The sequence below is a fragment of the Oratosquilla oratoria genome, chromosome 11 (assembly GCF_046742065.1).
Source record: "Oratosquilla oratoria isolate Oo_2021 chromosome 11, ASM4674206v1, whole genome shotgun sequence".
Classification (NCBI taxonomy): Eukaryota; Metazoa; Arthropoda; class Malacostraca; order Stomatopoda; family Squillidae; genus Oratosquilla; species Oratosquilla oratoria.
In genome coordinates, this window is record NC_134787.1 from 2,709,157 (window position 1) to 2,727,970 (window position 18,814).

Genomic DNA, 18,814 nt, shown 5'->3' on the forward strand with positions numbered 1-18,814 from the left:
TATAAACTGTAACAGCTTTGTACCAAATATATTTTGTACTTGAAAATGCTCAAAGATGAGCAAAACGTCGTACGGTAGTATTCTATTCCGCCTCCCTGATGAGCCGAGATCTCTGATTAGAAAACTTGAGTCTATCAACAAGAAGTTGATTCTAGCCCAAGCTGCGGTCAACATGTATATATATATATACAGGTTGTAGTAAACTTCAAAAGACTGTAGCAGACTCCAACAGATTCTTGCAGACTCGTGCAAACTCAGACATACCCTGTTGGGCTCTGAAATACTTGGGTCCACACTGAGCCTCATGCAGTTCTGTTTCAGGCTCAGCGTGGACAGATGTATTTCAGAGTCCAACAGGGTATGTCTGAGTCTGCACGAGTCTGCAAGAATATGTCGGAGTCTGCTACAGTCTTTTGGAGTCTACTACAGTGTGTTAAGGTCTGCTGCAGTCTGTTGGGTCTCCTACAGTATGTTGGTTTATGCGAGAGTCTGTCAAAGTCTGTTAGAATCTGTCAAAGTCTGTTAGAATCTGTCGGAGTGTGCTTTGAGTCTTTGGGAATCTGTTGTAGTCTGGCCGAATCTGTCGGACTCTACTAGAATGTGCTGGTAGAATCTGTCGTAGTGTGGTAATCTACAAGAGTCTGATAGAGCCTGTCGAACTCTGTGATTGTGTGTGTGTGTATGCGTGTGCGTGCGTAAGTGCGTGCGTGTGTGTATTTGCGTCTGTTTCTGTGTGTGTGTCTGTTAGGGGTTGATTCACTACGGCCTTGTACCATGTGTTGGACTCATGATCGACAGTTATTTCCCTCTCGTATGAGAGCTTAGACCTCATATATGGCCCTACCTACGTAAATGTTGAGAAATTGCACTCACATACACCCACACTCACAATTGTTTCTGTGTGTGTGTGTGTGTGTGTGTGTGTGTGTGTGTGTGTGTGTGTGTGTGTGTGTGTGTGTGTGTGTGTGTGTGTGTGTGTGTGTGTGTGTGTGTGTGTGTGTGTGTGTGTGTGTGTGTGTGTGTGTGTGTGTGTGTGTGTGTGTGTGTGTGTGTGTGTGTGTGTGTGTGTGTGTGTGTGCGTGCGCGAGCTCTCGCTCGTTTGATTTCATATCCGTCTGTAAAATGTGTCGCCACGTGCCACTGTATAATTTTTCATTCAGTCTTTTATCTCCAGACTGACGGCAAAAGCGGACCATTGGTGATGATGCACAATCTTATCAAACCTGCTATGATTAGATTACCAATTACCTTGTCACACTCTACACTTTAAAAATGTTGGCTCCTCCCTCAGCAAGTGACTGTTAGAGTTCCCAGACAGTAATAGTCTATAAAACTGATATATCTATGTGTGTATTTATGGAGCTCAGCACGTATACAGTCATCAAGCAGTGCTTTGAACATCAGCAGAGGGGAAAGGTGGGGAGGTATTTTACGTTTTTTTTTTTTTTTTTCTATAATACCCGTACTGAGGTTAACATGCACTAGTGACTGCATGATATGATGCAGCCAATGCTGGCAGATTCTTTTTAACTTACATTTCCGAATACTTTGCTATACTCAGTTATCATTAATGTAACGTTTTTTATCATTTTCTATTTCTTACGTAATAATGTATCTATTTCGTCAATATTATCCATCTGGTGGATGATATTTTTGTCTCTATTGAATCTCTGTCCAGTTGATGGAAGTAAAAGATTATAATAGAGAAATAAACCTCTCTTAAGCCCATATTGCCAATAATTTGTTAGTCATACGCCTGTATAGTTAAGTAAGCAAGTTTCTCGATGTTTTCTATTTTGTGATCTTAGCAAAGACACAGAAACCTGTCGAGTTAGTTCATCACGAAAAGATACTTGAAACCCTTGCAAAATAATATCAGTGTCAAGGACACGCCACTTTGCATGCGCCGCTGAAAATATGATGATATATTTAACCTATTTCTCTCCCAGTGCAGTGAATCAGTAATAGCTACAGAAATTTTCCCTGCTGGGATAAGATCCTTGTGATGCTAAATGTACCAGCTACGTCCAATGATTCCTGACTTCCTTTCTTCTATAGGATGAATAATCCGGGTTGGAAGTGCTTGACGGCAACGAAGGCGGTGGCAGCAGCGATCACTTTGGTGGCCCTTGCGAGGCTAGCGGCTGCCCAATGGGACCCACATATGCCCAGCGGTCGTCAGGTCATCGTACATCTTTTCGAATGGAAGTGGGACGACATAGCCGACGAGTGTGAGCGTTTTCTCGCATCCAAGGGATATGGAGGTGTCCAGGTAGGGGAAAGCATATGTGTAGACGTCCTACCGTGGACAAGAGTTTTGTACTAATACAATAAGTTTTGTTTAGAAAATGAAAATAAATTCAAGATAAGAAAAAGTGTATCAAATTATCAACAATCAAGTCTGCGTAAAACTGAAAGTAATTGAACACAAAATTTTCTTTGCTATAGAATCTAGAATTGAGTCAAAAGGGCTGAGACATTTCATTTCTTCACCCTTCCCCCCAAAAACCATGAGTCTAATGTTTCCATGCTAAATGTTTGCCAATTGGGTAATCTATGGAACCTGGTTTTCACTCCTCTTATTCTAAAGACCTAATCTTTGTTTTTGTTTTTGTTTTTTAATCACTATGGTTCTTATACGACAATTTCGATTTGATATACAATCGTCGGTAAAATCTTGAAAATAGGACTTAAGAAACTATACCTCCTTCACAGATGGATATATTCTGTGTGTCCAGAGCCTTTAGGCAATTCTATCACAATTCTTCAGTTGTGACGCACTGCTCACATTTCAATTTCCTAAGAGGCAAGTCAATTTTGTCTCCGACCTAGACGAGGTTTTGATTGATTTAGACTCCATGTAAGCCTGGTTTCGTCTGTACTTCCAGAATAGAATCACATTAAGTTATCGACAACAGTTTTTTTTTGTTTTTTGTTTTTTTTTATACCCTGCATCTCTGTACAGCAGGGGTACCAAGTCCCAACTTTCATTAAGAGTAATTTACTTTCAAAAATAACTTTTCTGTCTCAAGCATTCCTCAGTTGTATTCCTGTACAAATATCTTTTTCTTGTGAATCCCCGAAAACCTTATTTCCATCATGCGTTTGGGCATTTCCTGTGGAGAAGTACGAGATATATGCAAAATCATGTCATCTGCAGACCTACGGTACAATGACAAGTGCTCTGACAATGAAGACATACCAGTCCATTAATCCACAACCCCTTAGTCTTTTAGTAAGGAGTTGTCCACATCGACTTAATGAAGGAAGAACAGAATACATTAAGACTCTATTTCTTGAACATCTTCGAAAAAAAAATTCTTTCCGCAGGTGTCACCTCCCACAGAAAACGTAGTGGCGTGGTCACCTGACTTCAACCATGACATCAAGCGCCCGTGGTGGGAACGGTATCAGCCTATCTCGTACAAGCTCGCAACACGGTCCGGAGATGAAAACGCCTTCCGGGAGATGGTCCGGAGGTGCAACAAAGTCGGGGTTCGGTGAGTATTAGAGGTTTAAAAAAAAAAAAAAAAAAAAAAAAAAAAAAAGGGGAGCATGTTGTCAGGAGACCTTTTGATCCATAACTAGGTCGGATGCGAAAAAATTATAGTAATGATATATAATTGAATAAATAAATAGATGAATAAATAAGTAAATAAAAGTTATGATAATGTAAATTATGATAAAATAAATGAATGAATAAATAGGTAAAATTAAATCAAGAAACAGGTGAGTAGTAAATAGTAATAAATTGACAGATAATGATAAAAGATAAGCAAATAATAATGAACAAACAGACAAATAATTACAAACAAATAAACAAATAACAGGTATATTTTCAATGACCACGAACTCGGCACAGTCCCAGATAAGTAAATATGTTGCCTCGTTTGTCATCTGCATGACACAATCCCGTGTCACAATGTAAACTTTGAATGTTTGGATTAAAAAAAAAAAAAAACTGTCCTGATCGAGACATATTTCTGGATAACGCTAGAACTTTTTTAGTTGAAGATCGTAGAAGTAGGGGGTGACTTTAGTCTGGCTGCACTCTCGATCGATTGAACCCCCCCCCCCACACCCTTTAGTTGATAAGAATACTTTGCTGTTTTAATAGCAATGCATGCGTATAGGTCACAATACTAAAAGAGTATCACGTCAGACCATCATAAGTGTTTTTGGTCTAAACTTAGTCACGTTCTACGGATTCAAGTTTGAATATCCATATCTGACAGACCCTCGTCCATATAGGAGAGTACACTCAGAGTGATTACGCCAACCCCCGGCGATTAGGGAATACTTTATTTATATATGATAACGTCACAAGTCACTCAAACGCACTGCATTCGTGAAATGAAGTCTGGTTACGTGCATTAGACGATCCGTCGGGGAAGAAATGGTTGAACTAAGAAAATTACAAGTCATCTTACGTCCAAGATCTTGCTGGGATAACGAGGCCCATTTATCTTTAACTTGTTCGTGGTTGACAATACCGTGGGAATGAGGCCGGAGTGAAACAAGTGTCCTCTTAGGGATGAAACGCACGAGAGGCTGTTTAGCCGCTCAACCGCTGCGGCTGTTTAGCCGTTTTTATAGAACACACTACTTTTAATGGAATTGCGCGCATTAGCGGTTAAGTAACTAATGCGCGCAATTCCATTAAAGGTAGTGTGTTCTATAAAAACGGCTAAACAGCCGCAGCGGTTGAGCGGCTAAACAGCCTCTCGTGCGTCCGTAGCCTAAGTCTTCAAAATCCCCGTCGTCTACTTTAACAGAATCTTTGTGGACGCCGTCATCAATCACATGACGGGATGGTGGCCCGGTGGTACCCCAGGAACAGGCGGCAGCTACTTCGACGCCGCATCAGAGTCCTACCCCAGCATCCCCTACTCCGGGTTCGACTTCAACGACGGCAGTTGTCACACCGCTTCCGGTACGATCGAGAACTACCAAGATGCGAACCAGGTGAGCCTTCGTGGGCTAAGTTCCTCAAGTCAAGTCAAGTAAGTAAGTCAGCATATGAAGTCAATACATGTTTTGTTATCCTAAAACACATCACTAATGATATATAAAGCAAAAAATAAGTTGTAATGCTAATATTCTAATGTTGGATTTCTTACCTTTGAAAGTGATAAAGTAGGCTTGAGGCTTCGTTCGCATGCCTGAAAGTTCGTAAGATGAATGTTAGTGAGTAGATTAGCGACTGTACTCAGTTATGGGTGACAGGGTGAGTTAGGTGTTCAAATTAGGCCAGTACCCTTTCCCGTGAGAAGGATGCAATAGGGGTGAAATAGCAGTTTTGCCGGGGAAATAATGGGGTGAAATTTTTTCATAGTTAAGGCATGAAAGAGTGAGGTAGGAGTGAAATTAAAAAAAAAAAATCTTTCCCTCTGCAGGACGTAGCTTATATATTGAGAGAGAGAGATAGTTTGGTGACTAAAATCGTTTCTGATGTACATGGCAAAATGTATCTATTCCAAGGAATAAATAATGAAAGCTAGTAAATGGGTTGATTTAAATTGTTTTAGAAAAACAAAATCTAGTCGGTTTAGAATTATTTGGAGCAGCATGTTGTATCTAAAATGATTATGTTAAAATAATTTTGTTATATGCACTGACAGTTTGTGTACGTTTTGATGAAGACAATATATATATAGTTAGATGATATAGGGCTCTTGTTATTGATATATGATGCTGAGTGATGAAGATTTAATCATGCTTAGTAATTTCATGTTATACCTAGACCATAAATTCAGTCATTTCATAAAATGACCGGAAAATTTAGTCATTTCGTGCACTGACTTAGGCCCATGGGTATCACGTGAAATGCCTGAAAGTTTTAGTCATTCCGCGAAATACCTGATTTCACACATTAACTGTAACATATTTACTGCACAAACTCCCATTTCTTATATTACTATTGCCACTGGAAGTTTTTTCTAGAGTACAATTGATAAACAACTCCAAACAACCATGAATCAAAGAACACCTAATGATAAAATTAAAATGGCTAATCGCCTCTACTAGAAAAGAACCCAAAGATTCTGGGCCTCACTTTGGATACTCATGTGACCTTCATTCAACATACAGGGCATCAAAGGGCCCAGCAGTGAAAATCAGCAACAAAATAAATATACTAAAATTAGTAATAACCACAGGCTTTGGACAGCGGAAGGGAATTCTAATCGGTTTATAAACTTCTCGACTACGCATCTACTGTATGGTTCCTAATTATTAAGAAAACAAACATAAATAACATACATGCAATACAAAATAAAGCAAATATTAAGAATAATGACAGGAGGTACTCAAATCACCCGAATATCACACTTACACACAGATATCAATATCCTCCTCACAAAACAAATTAAAATTATAGGTATACAGTTCTATGCAAGAGCCCTCAACCCAACTCACAATCCACAGTACCTCAGAGCAGCACGATCAAATGAGCGCAAAAAACAATAACGCACGCACACATCCATACAAAACCAAATTCACACTGAGATCACAAAACAGGCACTACAAGATTGATCACCTCCATCTTCAAAGAAGAAAATTTGTTCAAGAGAGGCAAGAAGCACACTTACATGATCACGTTCAGGTGATCATGCAGTACTAAGATAATACCAACATATAATAGACCAGACCACAGAGACAAACAACCCCAGACACAACCATCACACAGAGGATTCCAAACACCTCATCTTACATCACCTCGCCCTAGCTATGTTAAAACAGCAACACAATATGTATTCCTCGAGTGACTCGTGGGTCAATCAGGTGACTGTTGCCGGTTACCTAGGGGCCGTGGGTCTCCTGCAAGAGAGACCTGTGGGAACGGATTGATGAAATAATTAACGAATCTTCTCCTTTTATGCATCGGGGGACGGAGAGGGGAGGTCGCCGATTTAATGAAGCGGCCTTGCTGTGGATGTGCTGTGACTTGCGACACTGCCTCTGACCCAGGGCAGTGGACAAGGTGCAGGGATGACCCGTCATCCAGGAGGTGCTAAGATGAGAGGGAGGGTGGAGGGGAGTGGTGTATATTTAGGGATGGAATGTGTGGGAATGATTTTATGCCTTTTTCTTTTTGGCTACCTCCCTTGAAAGGGGCAAAAAGCCTTGATATATGTATGTATGTACAATTTGTCTCTGCAGGTCCGGAACTGCAAACTGTCTGGGTTGAACGATCTTGACCAGGGCGACGAGTATGTTCGTACCCAGATCGTGAACTACATGAACCGACTGCTGGACATGGGAGTGGCCGGATTCAGAATCGATGCCAGCAAACACATGTGGCCAGGTGACCTACAGGTAAGATGTCATCTGCCAACGATGGCTCCAGAGGCATCGGCATCTCAGTATAGATCTGGAAGTCGAGGTTGTGATTACAGTTGCAACCGCAATGTTTGTTTAGAATTATCATCACAAGAATTGGTTTACTAATAGGGTGGTCGACGAATGGAATAGACTTAGTAACCATGTAGTAAGCGCTGAAACTATCAGTTGTTTTAAGAAACGATTAGACAACTTTATGGATGGGGATGACAGGTGGTGATGGATACGGAGCTGCCTAGTGTAGGCCTTATGGTCTCTTGCAGTCTCCTTCATTCTTATGTTCTTATGTAGGATGGTGTCATTAGTCGTACGAGAAAGGTGGACCAAAAACATTTGTGTGAGTTGTACGGCGAACCAAAACATCATCATTGGTTTCGTTAATTGTTCACAGTATTTTGTTTTTTTAGAAAACCCCAACGCTTGATCAGATAAATCACCCTCAGTTTACGATCTACGTAACGAATGTATCACCAGCGTTTTCGTGACTTTTCCAGATGATCGTCAATCGACTTAACAACCTCAACTCCGAATACTTTGGTCCAGGACTCCGGCCCTTTGTTGTCCAGGAAGTCATCGACAACGGTAACAAATAATGAAACTTGTGTTTCGTTACTAATAACCATCATTTTTACCCTTGGAGATGGTATTGTGTCGAAGAGGAAATGGAGTCAGAGGTGGTGAAATAAAGATTTAGGGAGGATGGCAAAAAGGAAAGGCAGTACAAAGGATACAGCTACGAAGGGACGAACAAGTAGTACGAGATCAGCATTCTTTGGGTGGAGATTATTTTTGAATCATGAAGTGAATGTTGCGTGACTCTGGTCCATAGGGACATCCTTAATTCACTATCCCACTCCCTCGCAGTGAAAAGTAAGAACTCCCTGGTAGGGCTAACCCTGTCATTTGCAGCAAACCACTGGGTTGTTTAGGCCGACGTTAGGTTGCCTCCCCGTCTGGCCAGGGCTGAATCAGTCAGTCAATCAAATCAGCCATCCTGAGTCCACTGCTGAACAAAGGCCTCCTTCGTAGCATTCCATGATTCACACGACCGCGCCATCCTCTGCCACGTCACTCCTGCAAACTTCTCAATCTTGTCTCTCCACCTTCTGTCTGGTCTCCCTCTTCCACGCTTCCCATCTCGCGGCGTCCACTCAGTAACACACTTGCTCCATCGCACATCAGTCATTCGCACTAACTTACCTGCATAAAACTGACTAGATAAAACTCGTACAGTCAATATACCAAATGGGGAAAAGTGATAAATACTTCCGCTTATTGTTGCTTGTCTTGTCCATTTATCTTGCGTGTAGTGCCCAGTGTATGTTTCTGACCAAGTTCCTCTATGCTGTAGCGTCCTCTGTGTACGAGTCGTTTTGTTAGCCTCATGTCTTTACATCAGTACACTCTGCTCTTTACAAGTTGCAACACTATCAATAATGAAATTTCATTATCTATCTTGTCTCTAACCGCAATATTCCCTGCTGTGTCAGATAGATATGTTTGCCAACATACATTTTTGTGTGTGTACCTAAATAAGACTTCAAGCAAAATTGAAAAAAAAAATTAAAACTGATTACAGCCTCAAAATAAACGGTGAGTAATGTATCATTCTTACTCATTTAGAAATTCAATAATACTGTTTATTATTCGTTTTGTGTATATCTAGGATAATGTCAATAGGAAAATAGATAAATAACGAAGGAATTAAGGTGAGAGTGATTACCTTCCACAACCCTGTTTCATGTTACTATTGCTGTGATCTCTCGTGAGACTGAAAATGAGATGATTCAGGAAATGTGTTCCTTTAGTGTGAAAATAACGCAAAGGTTCTCTGCAACTACAGGTGGAGAGGCAATCAATTCAGGAGAATATGTGGATATCGGTCGAGTCACGGAGTTCAAGTATAGCAAATATATTGGCGAGGCTTTCCACGGGAAGCACAAACTCACCTACCTAAACAACTTCGGCGAGGATTGGGCTCTGATGTCACGCCATAGCGCTGTCGTCTTTGTCGACAACCACGACAATCAGCGCAGTGGGAACCCGATTGTCACATTCAGGGAGCCTAGGCTGTATAAGGTAAGATTATGTTCTCATCAGGCGAGAGTTAAGGTGAGGCCACAGAACAAACATATATTCCGCTGGAAGGGCTTTGAACTGTGGCTCATACGAACTTGTTCCTCGTTGTAATCCAGGGGATATATGGTAAGTCGCACTTAGAGTGGATAGTTAGTTTGTTACAGACCGTCATACTACTAAAGACAGAACTCCCTCCCTCCCAATGTAGTGAGGAACCTTAGGGAAAATTCCTAGGACTGACGATTTGTTCGCTTGTAGCATACAGGCATGTCCCATCCTCACCTAATGCTTTGTTGTATAAGTAGAACGCGTATGTGTGTTTACAAGACCAAGTCGTCGCATTGATTTTGTGCATGTGGTGTATCTATAAGGCATCAGGCAGCCCTGATACGGTTTACTAAAGGGGCATTTAGACGGCCAAACGGTTTGACAAACCCGGTTTGTCAAACAAGTGTTTGAAGTGTTGTTTGACCATTTGAATAGGGTATTTGGTTGTCAAACACGTTCGACAAACGTGTTTGACGACCAAATACCCCATTCACACGATCAAACATCACTTCAAACACTTGTCTGACAAACCGGGTTTGTCAAACTGTTAGACCGTGTAAATGACCCTTAACAATGATGACGCTCGTTTGCGTATCCACCCCGGGGATTCGAACTCAGAACACACAGTCATGTGATGCGACAGCGTCACCTCCGAGCCAGCAGGGACTCAATTTCAAATGATGCAACATAATATCAAACTTTACTATGAACTATTCAATCGACGGGGGTACAAATGAGTTCCTATTCAGTTATCCTAGTAAGGCACTTAATGTTCTACCTCTAGGTCAGCAGGCAGTTCACATCTTATATGTAAAGCACAAGCTACGACATCAAAATTAAAGTAATCAAATTGCATCACGTCATCCAAGCCTATTCAAATCGACAATGTTATCAAAGTCCACTAATACGATCAGGTGTGTGTGTGTGTGTGTGTGTGTGTGTGTGTGTGTGTGTGTGTGTGTGTGTGTGTGTGTGTGTGTGTGTGTGTGTGTGTGTGTGTGTGTGTGTATGTGTGTGTGTGTGTGATTCACCTTGGTCTTTGGATCACGTGTTGGACTCGTGATCGACAGCTATTTCCCTCCCGGAAGAGAGCTCAGAGCTTGTATGACCGATCTATGGGTAATGCTATGACCTTACACGCACACACACACACCCAACTCCCCGCCCACGAGAGTTGGAGTAACGACTCGAAGCGCAGTGATACTGAAATAATTTCAGTCCTTGGCAGGATTCGAACCAGGTACCTCCGGTACCGCCATACTGATATTCTTGGACTCTACAAACCGCGCCACCAAGGGAGTGCGCGCACGCGCGCGCGCGCGTGTGTGTGTGTGTGTGTGTGTGTGTGTGTGTGTGTGTGTGTGTGTGTGTGTGTGTGTGTGTGTGTGTGTGTGTGTGTGTGTGTGTGTACGCGCGCGTGCATGCATCTTACTTTTATGCCCCATTTTTATGTTTTCGTTGCAGATGGCAGTTGCGTACATGTTGGCGTGGCCTTACGGCCTCACTCGCGTCATGTCTTCCTTCTACTGGGACACGTGGTGGGAAGGCAGCGTGGACAGGAACGACTGGGTTGGGCCGCCCCACGACAACGAGTACAATATCATCTCGCCAAGCATCAACCTCGACGACTCGTGCGGGAACGGTTGGATGTGCGAGCACCGATGGCGACAGATCTACAACATGGTGCACTTCAGGAACGTAGCGCATGGTAAGCTAAGAGCATTGTCAAAAAAAAAAAAAAAAAAAAAAAAATCACCTGTTAATTGTCCTAGGACAGGGGTGGGCAACCATTGGCACGCGTGCATATCATGGCACGCTACCGACTCTTTCCCGGCACGTGCAACCCAGATCTCTCAATTAAAAATAATCAGTAAATCTCAATTGGGGCCCTACGAAGTGAAGGGAGGGTGGGACACATTTATAGGCCTATAATTTCATTAGGTTGGCAAGAGAGAAAAGTTTGTATCAAAGATTTGGTTGATATTGGCACCCACATTCAAAAAAATGTTGCCTATCCCTTTCCTGGGATGTTACGGATATGGTACACGAGGTAACAATGAGGTACAGGAATGCGCACAGACATTGCAAGGGGCAGGTGCTTTGGGCTGGAAATTGGGCACTTCACTCTTTTGTATTAATCGAATTTGGCAGCTATCCGGTAGGGTGCAACACCATTTCCCACATTATAATTTCTGAATGGTAAGAAAATGGGAAAAACCTGTGAGAAATAATTTTTTCATTCATTTTCATATATTTTTGTGAAGGGCAATTTTGGGGCACAGGGTAAAGGGGTAAGTGCTCGGGCACCCCCAGCAACCCCCCCGCCCTTCTGCGCGGGCCTGATGAGGTATAATGATAAAGAATGCTGACAGGAGACTTGTGTGTCCTTGACCATTGTTTATTTTCCTCCTAGGCACAGACAAGAACGATTGGTGGGACAACGGCAACAATCAGATTGCCTTCTGCCGCGGCGGCAAAGGCTTCATCGCCATCAATAACGACAATTACGATCTCAGCCAAACCCTTCAGGTAAATGAGTGTATCAAAATAAGTACCATATGGCAAAGGCTTCATCGTCATCAATAACGACAATTACTATCTCAGCCAAACCCTTCAGGTAAATGAGTGTATCAAAATAAGTACCATGTGAGGACGGAACCATTATCAAGCACTCGATCGGACACTTGATACAGTTATAACAAGTGAAACGTCGTGTTAACAAAGGCTGCGTCCTCATATGGTGCTTATTTTGATAGACTTCTCGGCAACTGCCCTTTTCACAAAGGTAAATGAGTCTTGGGGTGACCTGAAATCCAGCGCTGTTAGGGACCCCGAGATCAAAAACCATAGCAAACAACTATGATCCGTATTCCTTCTAAGCATAAGTTGATAATTAATCTGCATAGTGTATATTTTCAGGCCTTGAATATTGGTTTAGAAATACGACTGCGTGGTTAAAATTAGTGATTCTTTACCGTTTTCTTCCCCACGCAGCCTTCCAAAATATGCTTCCAAACTACCATTTAGCGCTTGGGCACAAATTAAACAAGAAAAGCTATTACCACGAAAAAATCAAAATATGCCATGGTTTACTTAAAATGTCTGATAAAAGATATATTGTAGCCATATATTGACCTCCATAGTCCTTGCCTTTTTTGCAACTAGAAAACGGGCTTTAAATCTTTGTCAAATTACAAATGTAGGCTCGTACCCATAATTCGGACTATTTGAGCTCAAAACTCTCAACTGATAGGGTAATAAGTATCGATCACAAGTTCAGCACGTGATCCAAAACAATGGTGAATCACACAGGTGCATAAATACAAGTGAGCGAGCGTTTACGTATACACGGATAGTCGTCTTCTTTGTTTCTGACATTTTTTTTTGTTTCTTCAGACTTGTCTTTCCGCCGGCAAATACTGTGACGTCATATCAGGGACAAAGTTGAACGGGAAGTGCACGGGGAAGACTGTGACCGTTGGGGATGATGGACGAGCCTACATCCAGGTACAAACCAGCGACTATGATGGCGTTCTGGCCATCCACGAACAGGTGTGTTGGATGTTTATTAAAAGTGAATACTTTCAAGTAGACATGAATACACACACACACACACACACACACACACAGAGAGAGAGAGAGAGAGAGAGAGAGAGAGAGAGAGAGAGAGAGAGAGAGAGAGAGAGAAAGAAATAAGAGACCAAATAATGAACCTTGATATCAGAAAATCACACGGCCCAAACAGAATTGAAAACTGGATACTAAGAAAATGTATAGATGAACTATGGACAAAATATAAAAGATGAAAGATTGCTCACAAAAAGAATGAAAGGTACTGCAAGACTGGAAAATACCAATATCGTGCCAATATATGAAGGGGGAGACAGGGAAGACCCAACAAACTATAGACCGGTCTCTCTTACAAGTACAATAGCTAGAGTTTGTGAAAAAGTCATCAAAAGTAGATGGACTAAACATCTAGAAGCGAACAGTATACTAAATTCAAAAACATTTCGGTTTTTAGACAGGGAAGATCATGTGCCACAAATTTTATTTGTTTTTATTCAAGGTTAATTGATATAATGCAGGAAAGAGACGGATGGGCAGACTGTGCTTTCCTGGGCTTACAATAGGCGTTTGATAAAATAACACATAAAAACTATCAAGAAAACTCGAAACAACAAGAGAGTGTGCACGGAAAATCAATATATAAATAAAAATATAACTCTTTCAAAATTATTCTGAAATGACCTCAGTGGTGACGGTATTTAAAGGACACTTTTGTAATGGTGATTGGCTGTACAATACCAACTACCGATACGTGGTGACGTCACATCAACAGGGACAACTGATTGGCCAAGAGTTGTGACGTCACGGCAACGGAGACAACTGATAGGCCGAGAGCCCTGATGTCACGGCAACGGAGACGATTAATTGGCCGTGTGCGAAGGGCAGGGCGCGAAGTGCCCTCTCGCGAAGCAATCCAAGCGCCCATGGCGAAGCCATAGCGGCGAAGCCGATGTCAAGAGACGAAAAGGCGAACAAGCGTAAACAGAGGCGTAGACAGAAGCACCTATGGAAGTGGCTAACGGCTACCAAGGGTATAACGGAGAAGACGTTCCAAGAAGATAAGGTGCTCAGAGATAAAAACTCGACCTGAGAAGAAATGACAAGTGGAGTCCCACAAGATTCAGTATTGGCTCCAATAATGTTTGCTATATATGTAAATGACATGGATGAGGGTGTAGAATGTTACATGAACTTCTTTGCAGAAGACGCAAAACTACTAAAGAAAGTAAGTACGGAAAAAGACTGAATCACTACAGAGAGACCTGGACAAAGTCTGGGAATGGAGTCAAAAGTGGGAAGTGAACTTCAACATTAAAAATGTAGTATAATGGAATTTGGAAAAAGTAAAAAAAGAATATCAGGACAATATAAAATTGTTACAAAGGAAGTAAAGAAAGTTAGTTCCAAAAAGGACCTAGGAGTAATATTCACCAAAGATATGTCCTCAGACAAGCATGTAAACAAAATAGTCGGAGAAACCTACAAATTACTAAGAACAATAAAGATGGCTTTTAATTACTTGGACGAGGTACTGGTAAAAAAAAAAATACTAGTCACACTGATAAGACCAAGACTGGAGTACGCTGCGACACTATGGGCACCCAGCATTAAAAAACAACAACAACAAAACAACAACAAAACAAAAGGAAAATAGAAAGAATCCAAAGAGCAATGACAAAGATGGCCCTTACACTTCAAATTTGACATACGAACGTCTAAACTGGAACTACCAACCCTGGAACAAAGAAGAGAAAGAGGCCATCTATTGGCTATTTACAGAATCATGAAAGGCATGGAAGTCCTTGACAGAGAAGACTTATTAAAGTCAGATAAAAGAAAAACAAGGGGACATGAAAAGAAACTAAAGATAATAGCTATAGAAGAGATATGAAAAAGACAGTTTTCCACACAGAGTGGTGGATGTCTGGAACAAATTGGACGAAACAATAGTGCGTGCAACACCAAACAAGAACTTAAGAACAAACTAGATGTTGCGAGATACAAAGACGGGTCACTACGAGCATAGCTCCCCTTCCCGTATAATACAACTAGGTAAATACATACACGCACACGCACACACATGCATAAGCGTTGAGGGCTCGCGACGACGCAGACCTGGAATAGAATCCCTTTCAAGGCTTGAAAGATTCACAAACAATCTGTTACTGTCCCCCTTGCGCAAGTCGATGGTGTGTGTGTGTGTGTGTGTGTGTGTGTGTGTGTGTGTGTGTGTGTGTGTGTGTGTGTGTGTGTGTGTGTGTGTGTGTGTGAAGTCACAGGTCAGTCTATATACGGTCTCTGAGCTATCATCCAAGTTTCATTTATGTGAATTTATATTATGTTTTATTAAGTCAATGGGAAGCCACGGAAGTATTCCCTTTTGCCTGCATGATATTACGCATATTAGTAATCAGGTCTGAGAACAGCGTCACTAATTCCTCTTTCTCTTTTCGTCAGTCGAAACTGTAGTCCCCAAGTCATGACGTCATGGAAGGCAGACGTCGCCGTCACATCATTCTCGCCGATTCTCGTCGTTTCTCGCTCTGAAAGAAAACGGGACGATGTACCAAGTACAACACATCGTTGTAGACAGCCTACAAGATAATATATCTTAATCGACTGAATTATTATCGTGTTTTTTATCAACCACCACCATGAAGGTTTTTGTTGTTCTGGGCTGCAGTTTACTGGTGACTCTGACCTTTCAGGCCATGAGATGAGGTTCAGAATATGGAAGAAAATGTATCAACTATCATGTCTGCAGAACACGCCTCACGTCTCTACTCTAATTTCTCATTTAGAGAACGATTTGCCTAGTTCTCTTGTCCTTTTCATTTTCGCTTTTTATAACAAAGATTAGCGAGAAATCTTACGGGGAGTCACCATATCTAATATGGTTGATCAAGCTATTTTCAGCGTTAATGGTAACAATACACACCTTCAGTTAAATTAAATGATTTGTCATCATTCATAACAAAATCCACAAGGCCGGCATCACTATCGATAAATGGTTCATAATTCTTGGTCAAACTGACCGTTTTCCTCTGCTCATTGCTCCTGTCGACAGTAGCACTATCATTACAGGACAAATTTAGAATGTTTTAGTTGTACACAATGAACACATCCATACTTCTATTGTTGCTTGTGTTAACATTCACCATCGCGGATTATATAAAGACAAAATCAAGTAATAGCAAGTCATATGTGTTTATTTATTTAATAATTTATTTATTGTTTATTTTCATCATACGTCAGTAGGCGTGATCGTATTGCCACCAACGACGCAAACTTCGGACACTGAGCCGGTTTTCGGCAAGTAAGCCAAGTCGAAAGAACTCTCTCCCTCTGTCTAAATGTCCTTAATTGACATTCTATTTCACTCCTGGAGTCGTTAATAGATACCTCTGTGTGTATTTACCAGGTATAAATAATCAGTGTTTGTGATACGGTGCTTCGCTGCGGTATTTTAAGTATGTTCTTTGTGTTAGTGTTATTGTGTGAACGTACAAGATGACGTGGATTTTAAATACAGTGCCCCACAAGAGTCTTGTTGTGGAACAGCTCGCCAAATCAAGGTAATAATAATATAGTAATAGTATTTCTTTTCTTTTTTTTGCAAAGAATCAATATACATAAAGTGCTGATAATGACAAGAACACACAGTTCGAAATAATGATAGTAATTGCCGAGGATAACACAAAAAAGCATGTACGCTTATTTCCATTGTGGTCCTCGAGAACAGAGAATACTCAGAACAGCCATACCAAACTTTACACACGATATCAGAATACACAGGTCTACTTAATTGGTTTGGTTACGAGTGTGTTGATGTGAAGAGCGAGCTCCAGAAAGTGGGAAATCCTTCTGTGACTTCAAATTCTTCAGTTAAAAGTCCACCGTCCTCCTGAATGGAATTGCATTGCCTTCAATAAGGAGAATTATGCCTGTGTTAAAAGAACACACGTACACTGTAGCACACAATAAGTGTACAGAGGCGACAGTGATTTCTGGTTTGATAATTAGGATCAGCAACCCCCACAGTACCCACGTATTAGCTTGTGAAGAGTGGCAACCCGAGAAATGAGCTCGTAAATATAAATCGCCCCAACCTAACCTAGCCTAGCCTAGTCTAATCTAACCTAACCTAGCCTAATCTAATCTAACCTAACCTAATCTAACCTAACCTAGCCTAATCTAACCTAACCTAACCTAGCCTAATCTAACCTAACCTAGCCTAATCTAACCTAACCTAGCCTAATCTAATCTAACCTAACCTAGCCTAATCTAATCTAACCTAGCCTAGCCTAGTCTAATCTAACCTAACCTAACAATTCTCAGAATTAGCTTGTTGATATCAGCCAAAACCCCAAATATTAGCTTGTAAAGGAAAACAGTGCTCAGGTACCCTGAGTATGCGGATCTTTACAACGTCCAATAATTGATTCTTGTTAAGAGTACTGCGCATGCCCAACTTAACCAAAATTATACCCAATCTCGTATAAAAATGAGAATCGTGTTAGTATCTCTACGAGATAATTTGTGTAATGGCGATCCGTCATATTTTCTCTAAACGAATGAGTGTGGCTTTCTGTCCTCCATACGGGTGGTTCTGGAGGCTTTAATGGAACAATAATAATATGGAAATTCTGTCGTTCAGCTTGTGCGATCTTTAATCTAGTGTTGGCAATTTGGATTGATCTGTAGCCAAACGAGCAAAATTGCTTTAGAGTAACGACGTCAGTTTCTCAAATTCACTGGAGGAACTGATATTTCATATATAAAAAAAAAAAACGTTCAGTCATTTTGATTGTATATGAGCCCAACTACATTTTCAGGTAAAAAATGTGAGCATCAATCACAAGCTATGGTGATGTATATGAATTTCAAAATCATTTTATAGGCCCTATCGTGCTGTTGGCTAAGACTTTAAAGACATTCAGAGCAATTTTCCGAGTGCCAGCAAGCGAGAAAATATTGCAAAGCAATGAAAGAGCGCGGTGTATTTCGACGGGTTTCACTGAAAGAATATCCGAAGGCTTAGTGTGAAATTCACACTAAGGGAGCTGTGAACCGTTTTGGGATCTTGGCTTAGTGTGAAATTCACACTAAGGGAGCTGTGAGGGAGCTGTGAACCGTTTCGGGATCTTGGAACTTTCAATCTGGGAAAGAACAGTTTGACATCATTCAGGGAGGGAATGGCGGGTAAGCAGCAGTCCGTAGGACCCTCTGTTCAAGGAAACCTGAGGAAGCGAGTAAAGGGATCCACAGACACCGAACCAAGAGGAAAAGGTTTAACAAGATACGTAGTTCTACATCCCAGGAAGGTCACATTCGTTTGTACGTGCCGTCAGTGTTCTTGCAGTCTGTAAAGATATGTGATATCTGTGATTGTACGTGAGTCATGATGGCATTGTGGGTATGTGCCATCTGTTGTGTTAACGAGCTTGTGTTGGTATATTCTGAGTGTTGCGTAATGATAACAAAGAAATCTACCTCCTCCCCCCGCCCTCCGATTCCTCTTCCCCTTCCCCTTTCTTCAACCTCGCCACCCTCTCCCTCTACCTCCTCACCCTCTCCCTTTCCCTTCTTGTTCCCCTCTCCCTCTTCCCTTCTACTTCTCTCCCTCTCCCTCTCTCTCTCTTCCTCTCACTCTCCACCCTCTCACTCTTCACTCTCTCCCTTTCCTTGCTAGTTCCCGCCATTTTCTGTCCCTCTCCCACCCCGTATCGCTCACCCTATCCCTTTCACTCTTTCTCCTCCTCTTCCTATGCCTCCT

General features: G+C 41.5%; 1 protein-coding gene across 3 annotated transcripts; it reads left to right on the forward strand.

The window, feature by feature from the left end:
• Positions 1-1,263: 1,263 nt before the first annotated feature.
• Positions 1,264-15,665, forward strand: LOC143029566 (alpha-amylase 1-like). 3 transcript variants are annotated; one of them, XM_076192230.1, is made up of 11 exons: positions 1,264-1,416; positions 2,059-2,272; positions 3,331-3,500; positions 4,776-4,965; positions 7,162-7,317; positions 7,836-7,923; positions 9,185-9,420; positions 10,933-11,176; positions 11,882-11,997; positions 12,865-13,020; positions 15,496-15,665. In XM_076192230.1, the coding sequence occupies exons 2-11, from the start codon at positions 2,060-2,062 to the stop codon at positions 15,505-15,507; spliced, it is 1,581 nt and encodes a 526-aa protein (XP_076048345.1). In that variant the 5' UTR covers positions 1,264-1,416; position 2,059; the 3' UTR covers positions 15,508-15,665. The 3 variants fall into 3 exon arrangements, with proteins under 3 accessions (XP_076048345.1, XP_076048346.1, XP_076048344.1); XM_076192229.1 differs by having other exon boundaries at positions 1,309-1,424; XM_076192231.1 differs by lacking the exon at positions 15,496-15,665 and having other exon boundaries at positions 1,307-1,424; positions 11,882-12,085; positions 12,865-13,000.
• The last annotated feature ends 3,149 nt before the right edge of the window (positions 15,666-18,814 follow it).

Coding starts and splice junctions, on each gene's coding strand:
- LOC143029566 (XM_076192229.1), top strand. CDS start 1,345: ATGTGTGTATTTATGGAGCTCAGCACGTATACAGTCATCAAGCAGTGC. Junction 3,501..4,775: donor TGCAACAAAGTCGGGGTTCG/GTGAGTATTAGA, acceptor CTACTTTAACAG/AATCTTTGTGGACGCCGTCA. Junction 7,924..9,184: donor CCAGGAAGTCATCGACAACG/GTAACAAATAAT, acceptor CTGCAACTACAG/GTGGAGAGGCAATCAATTCA.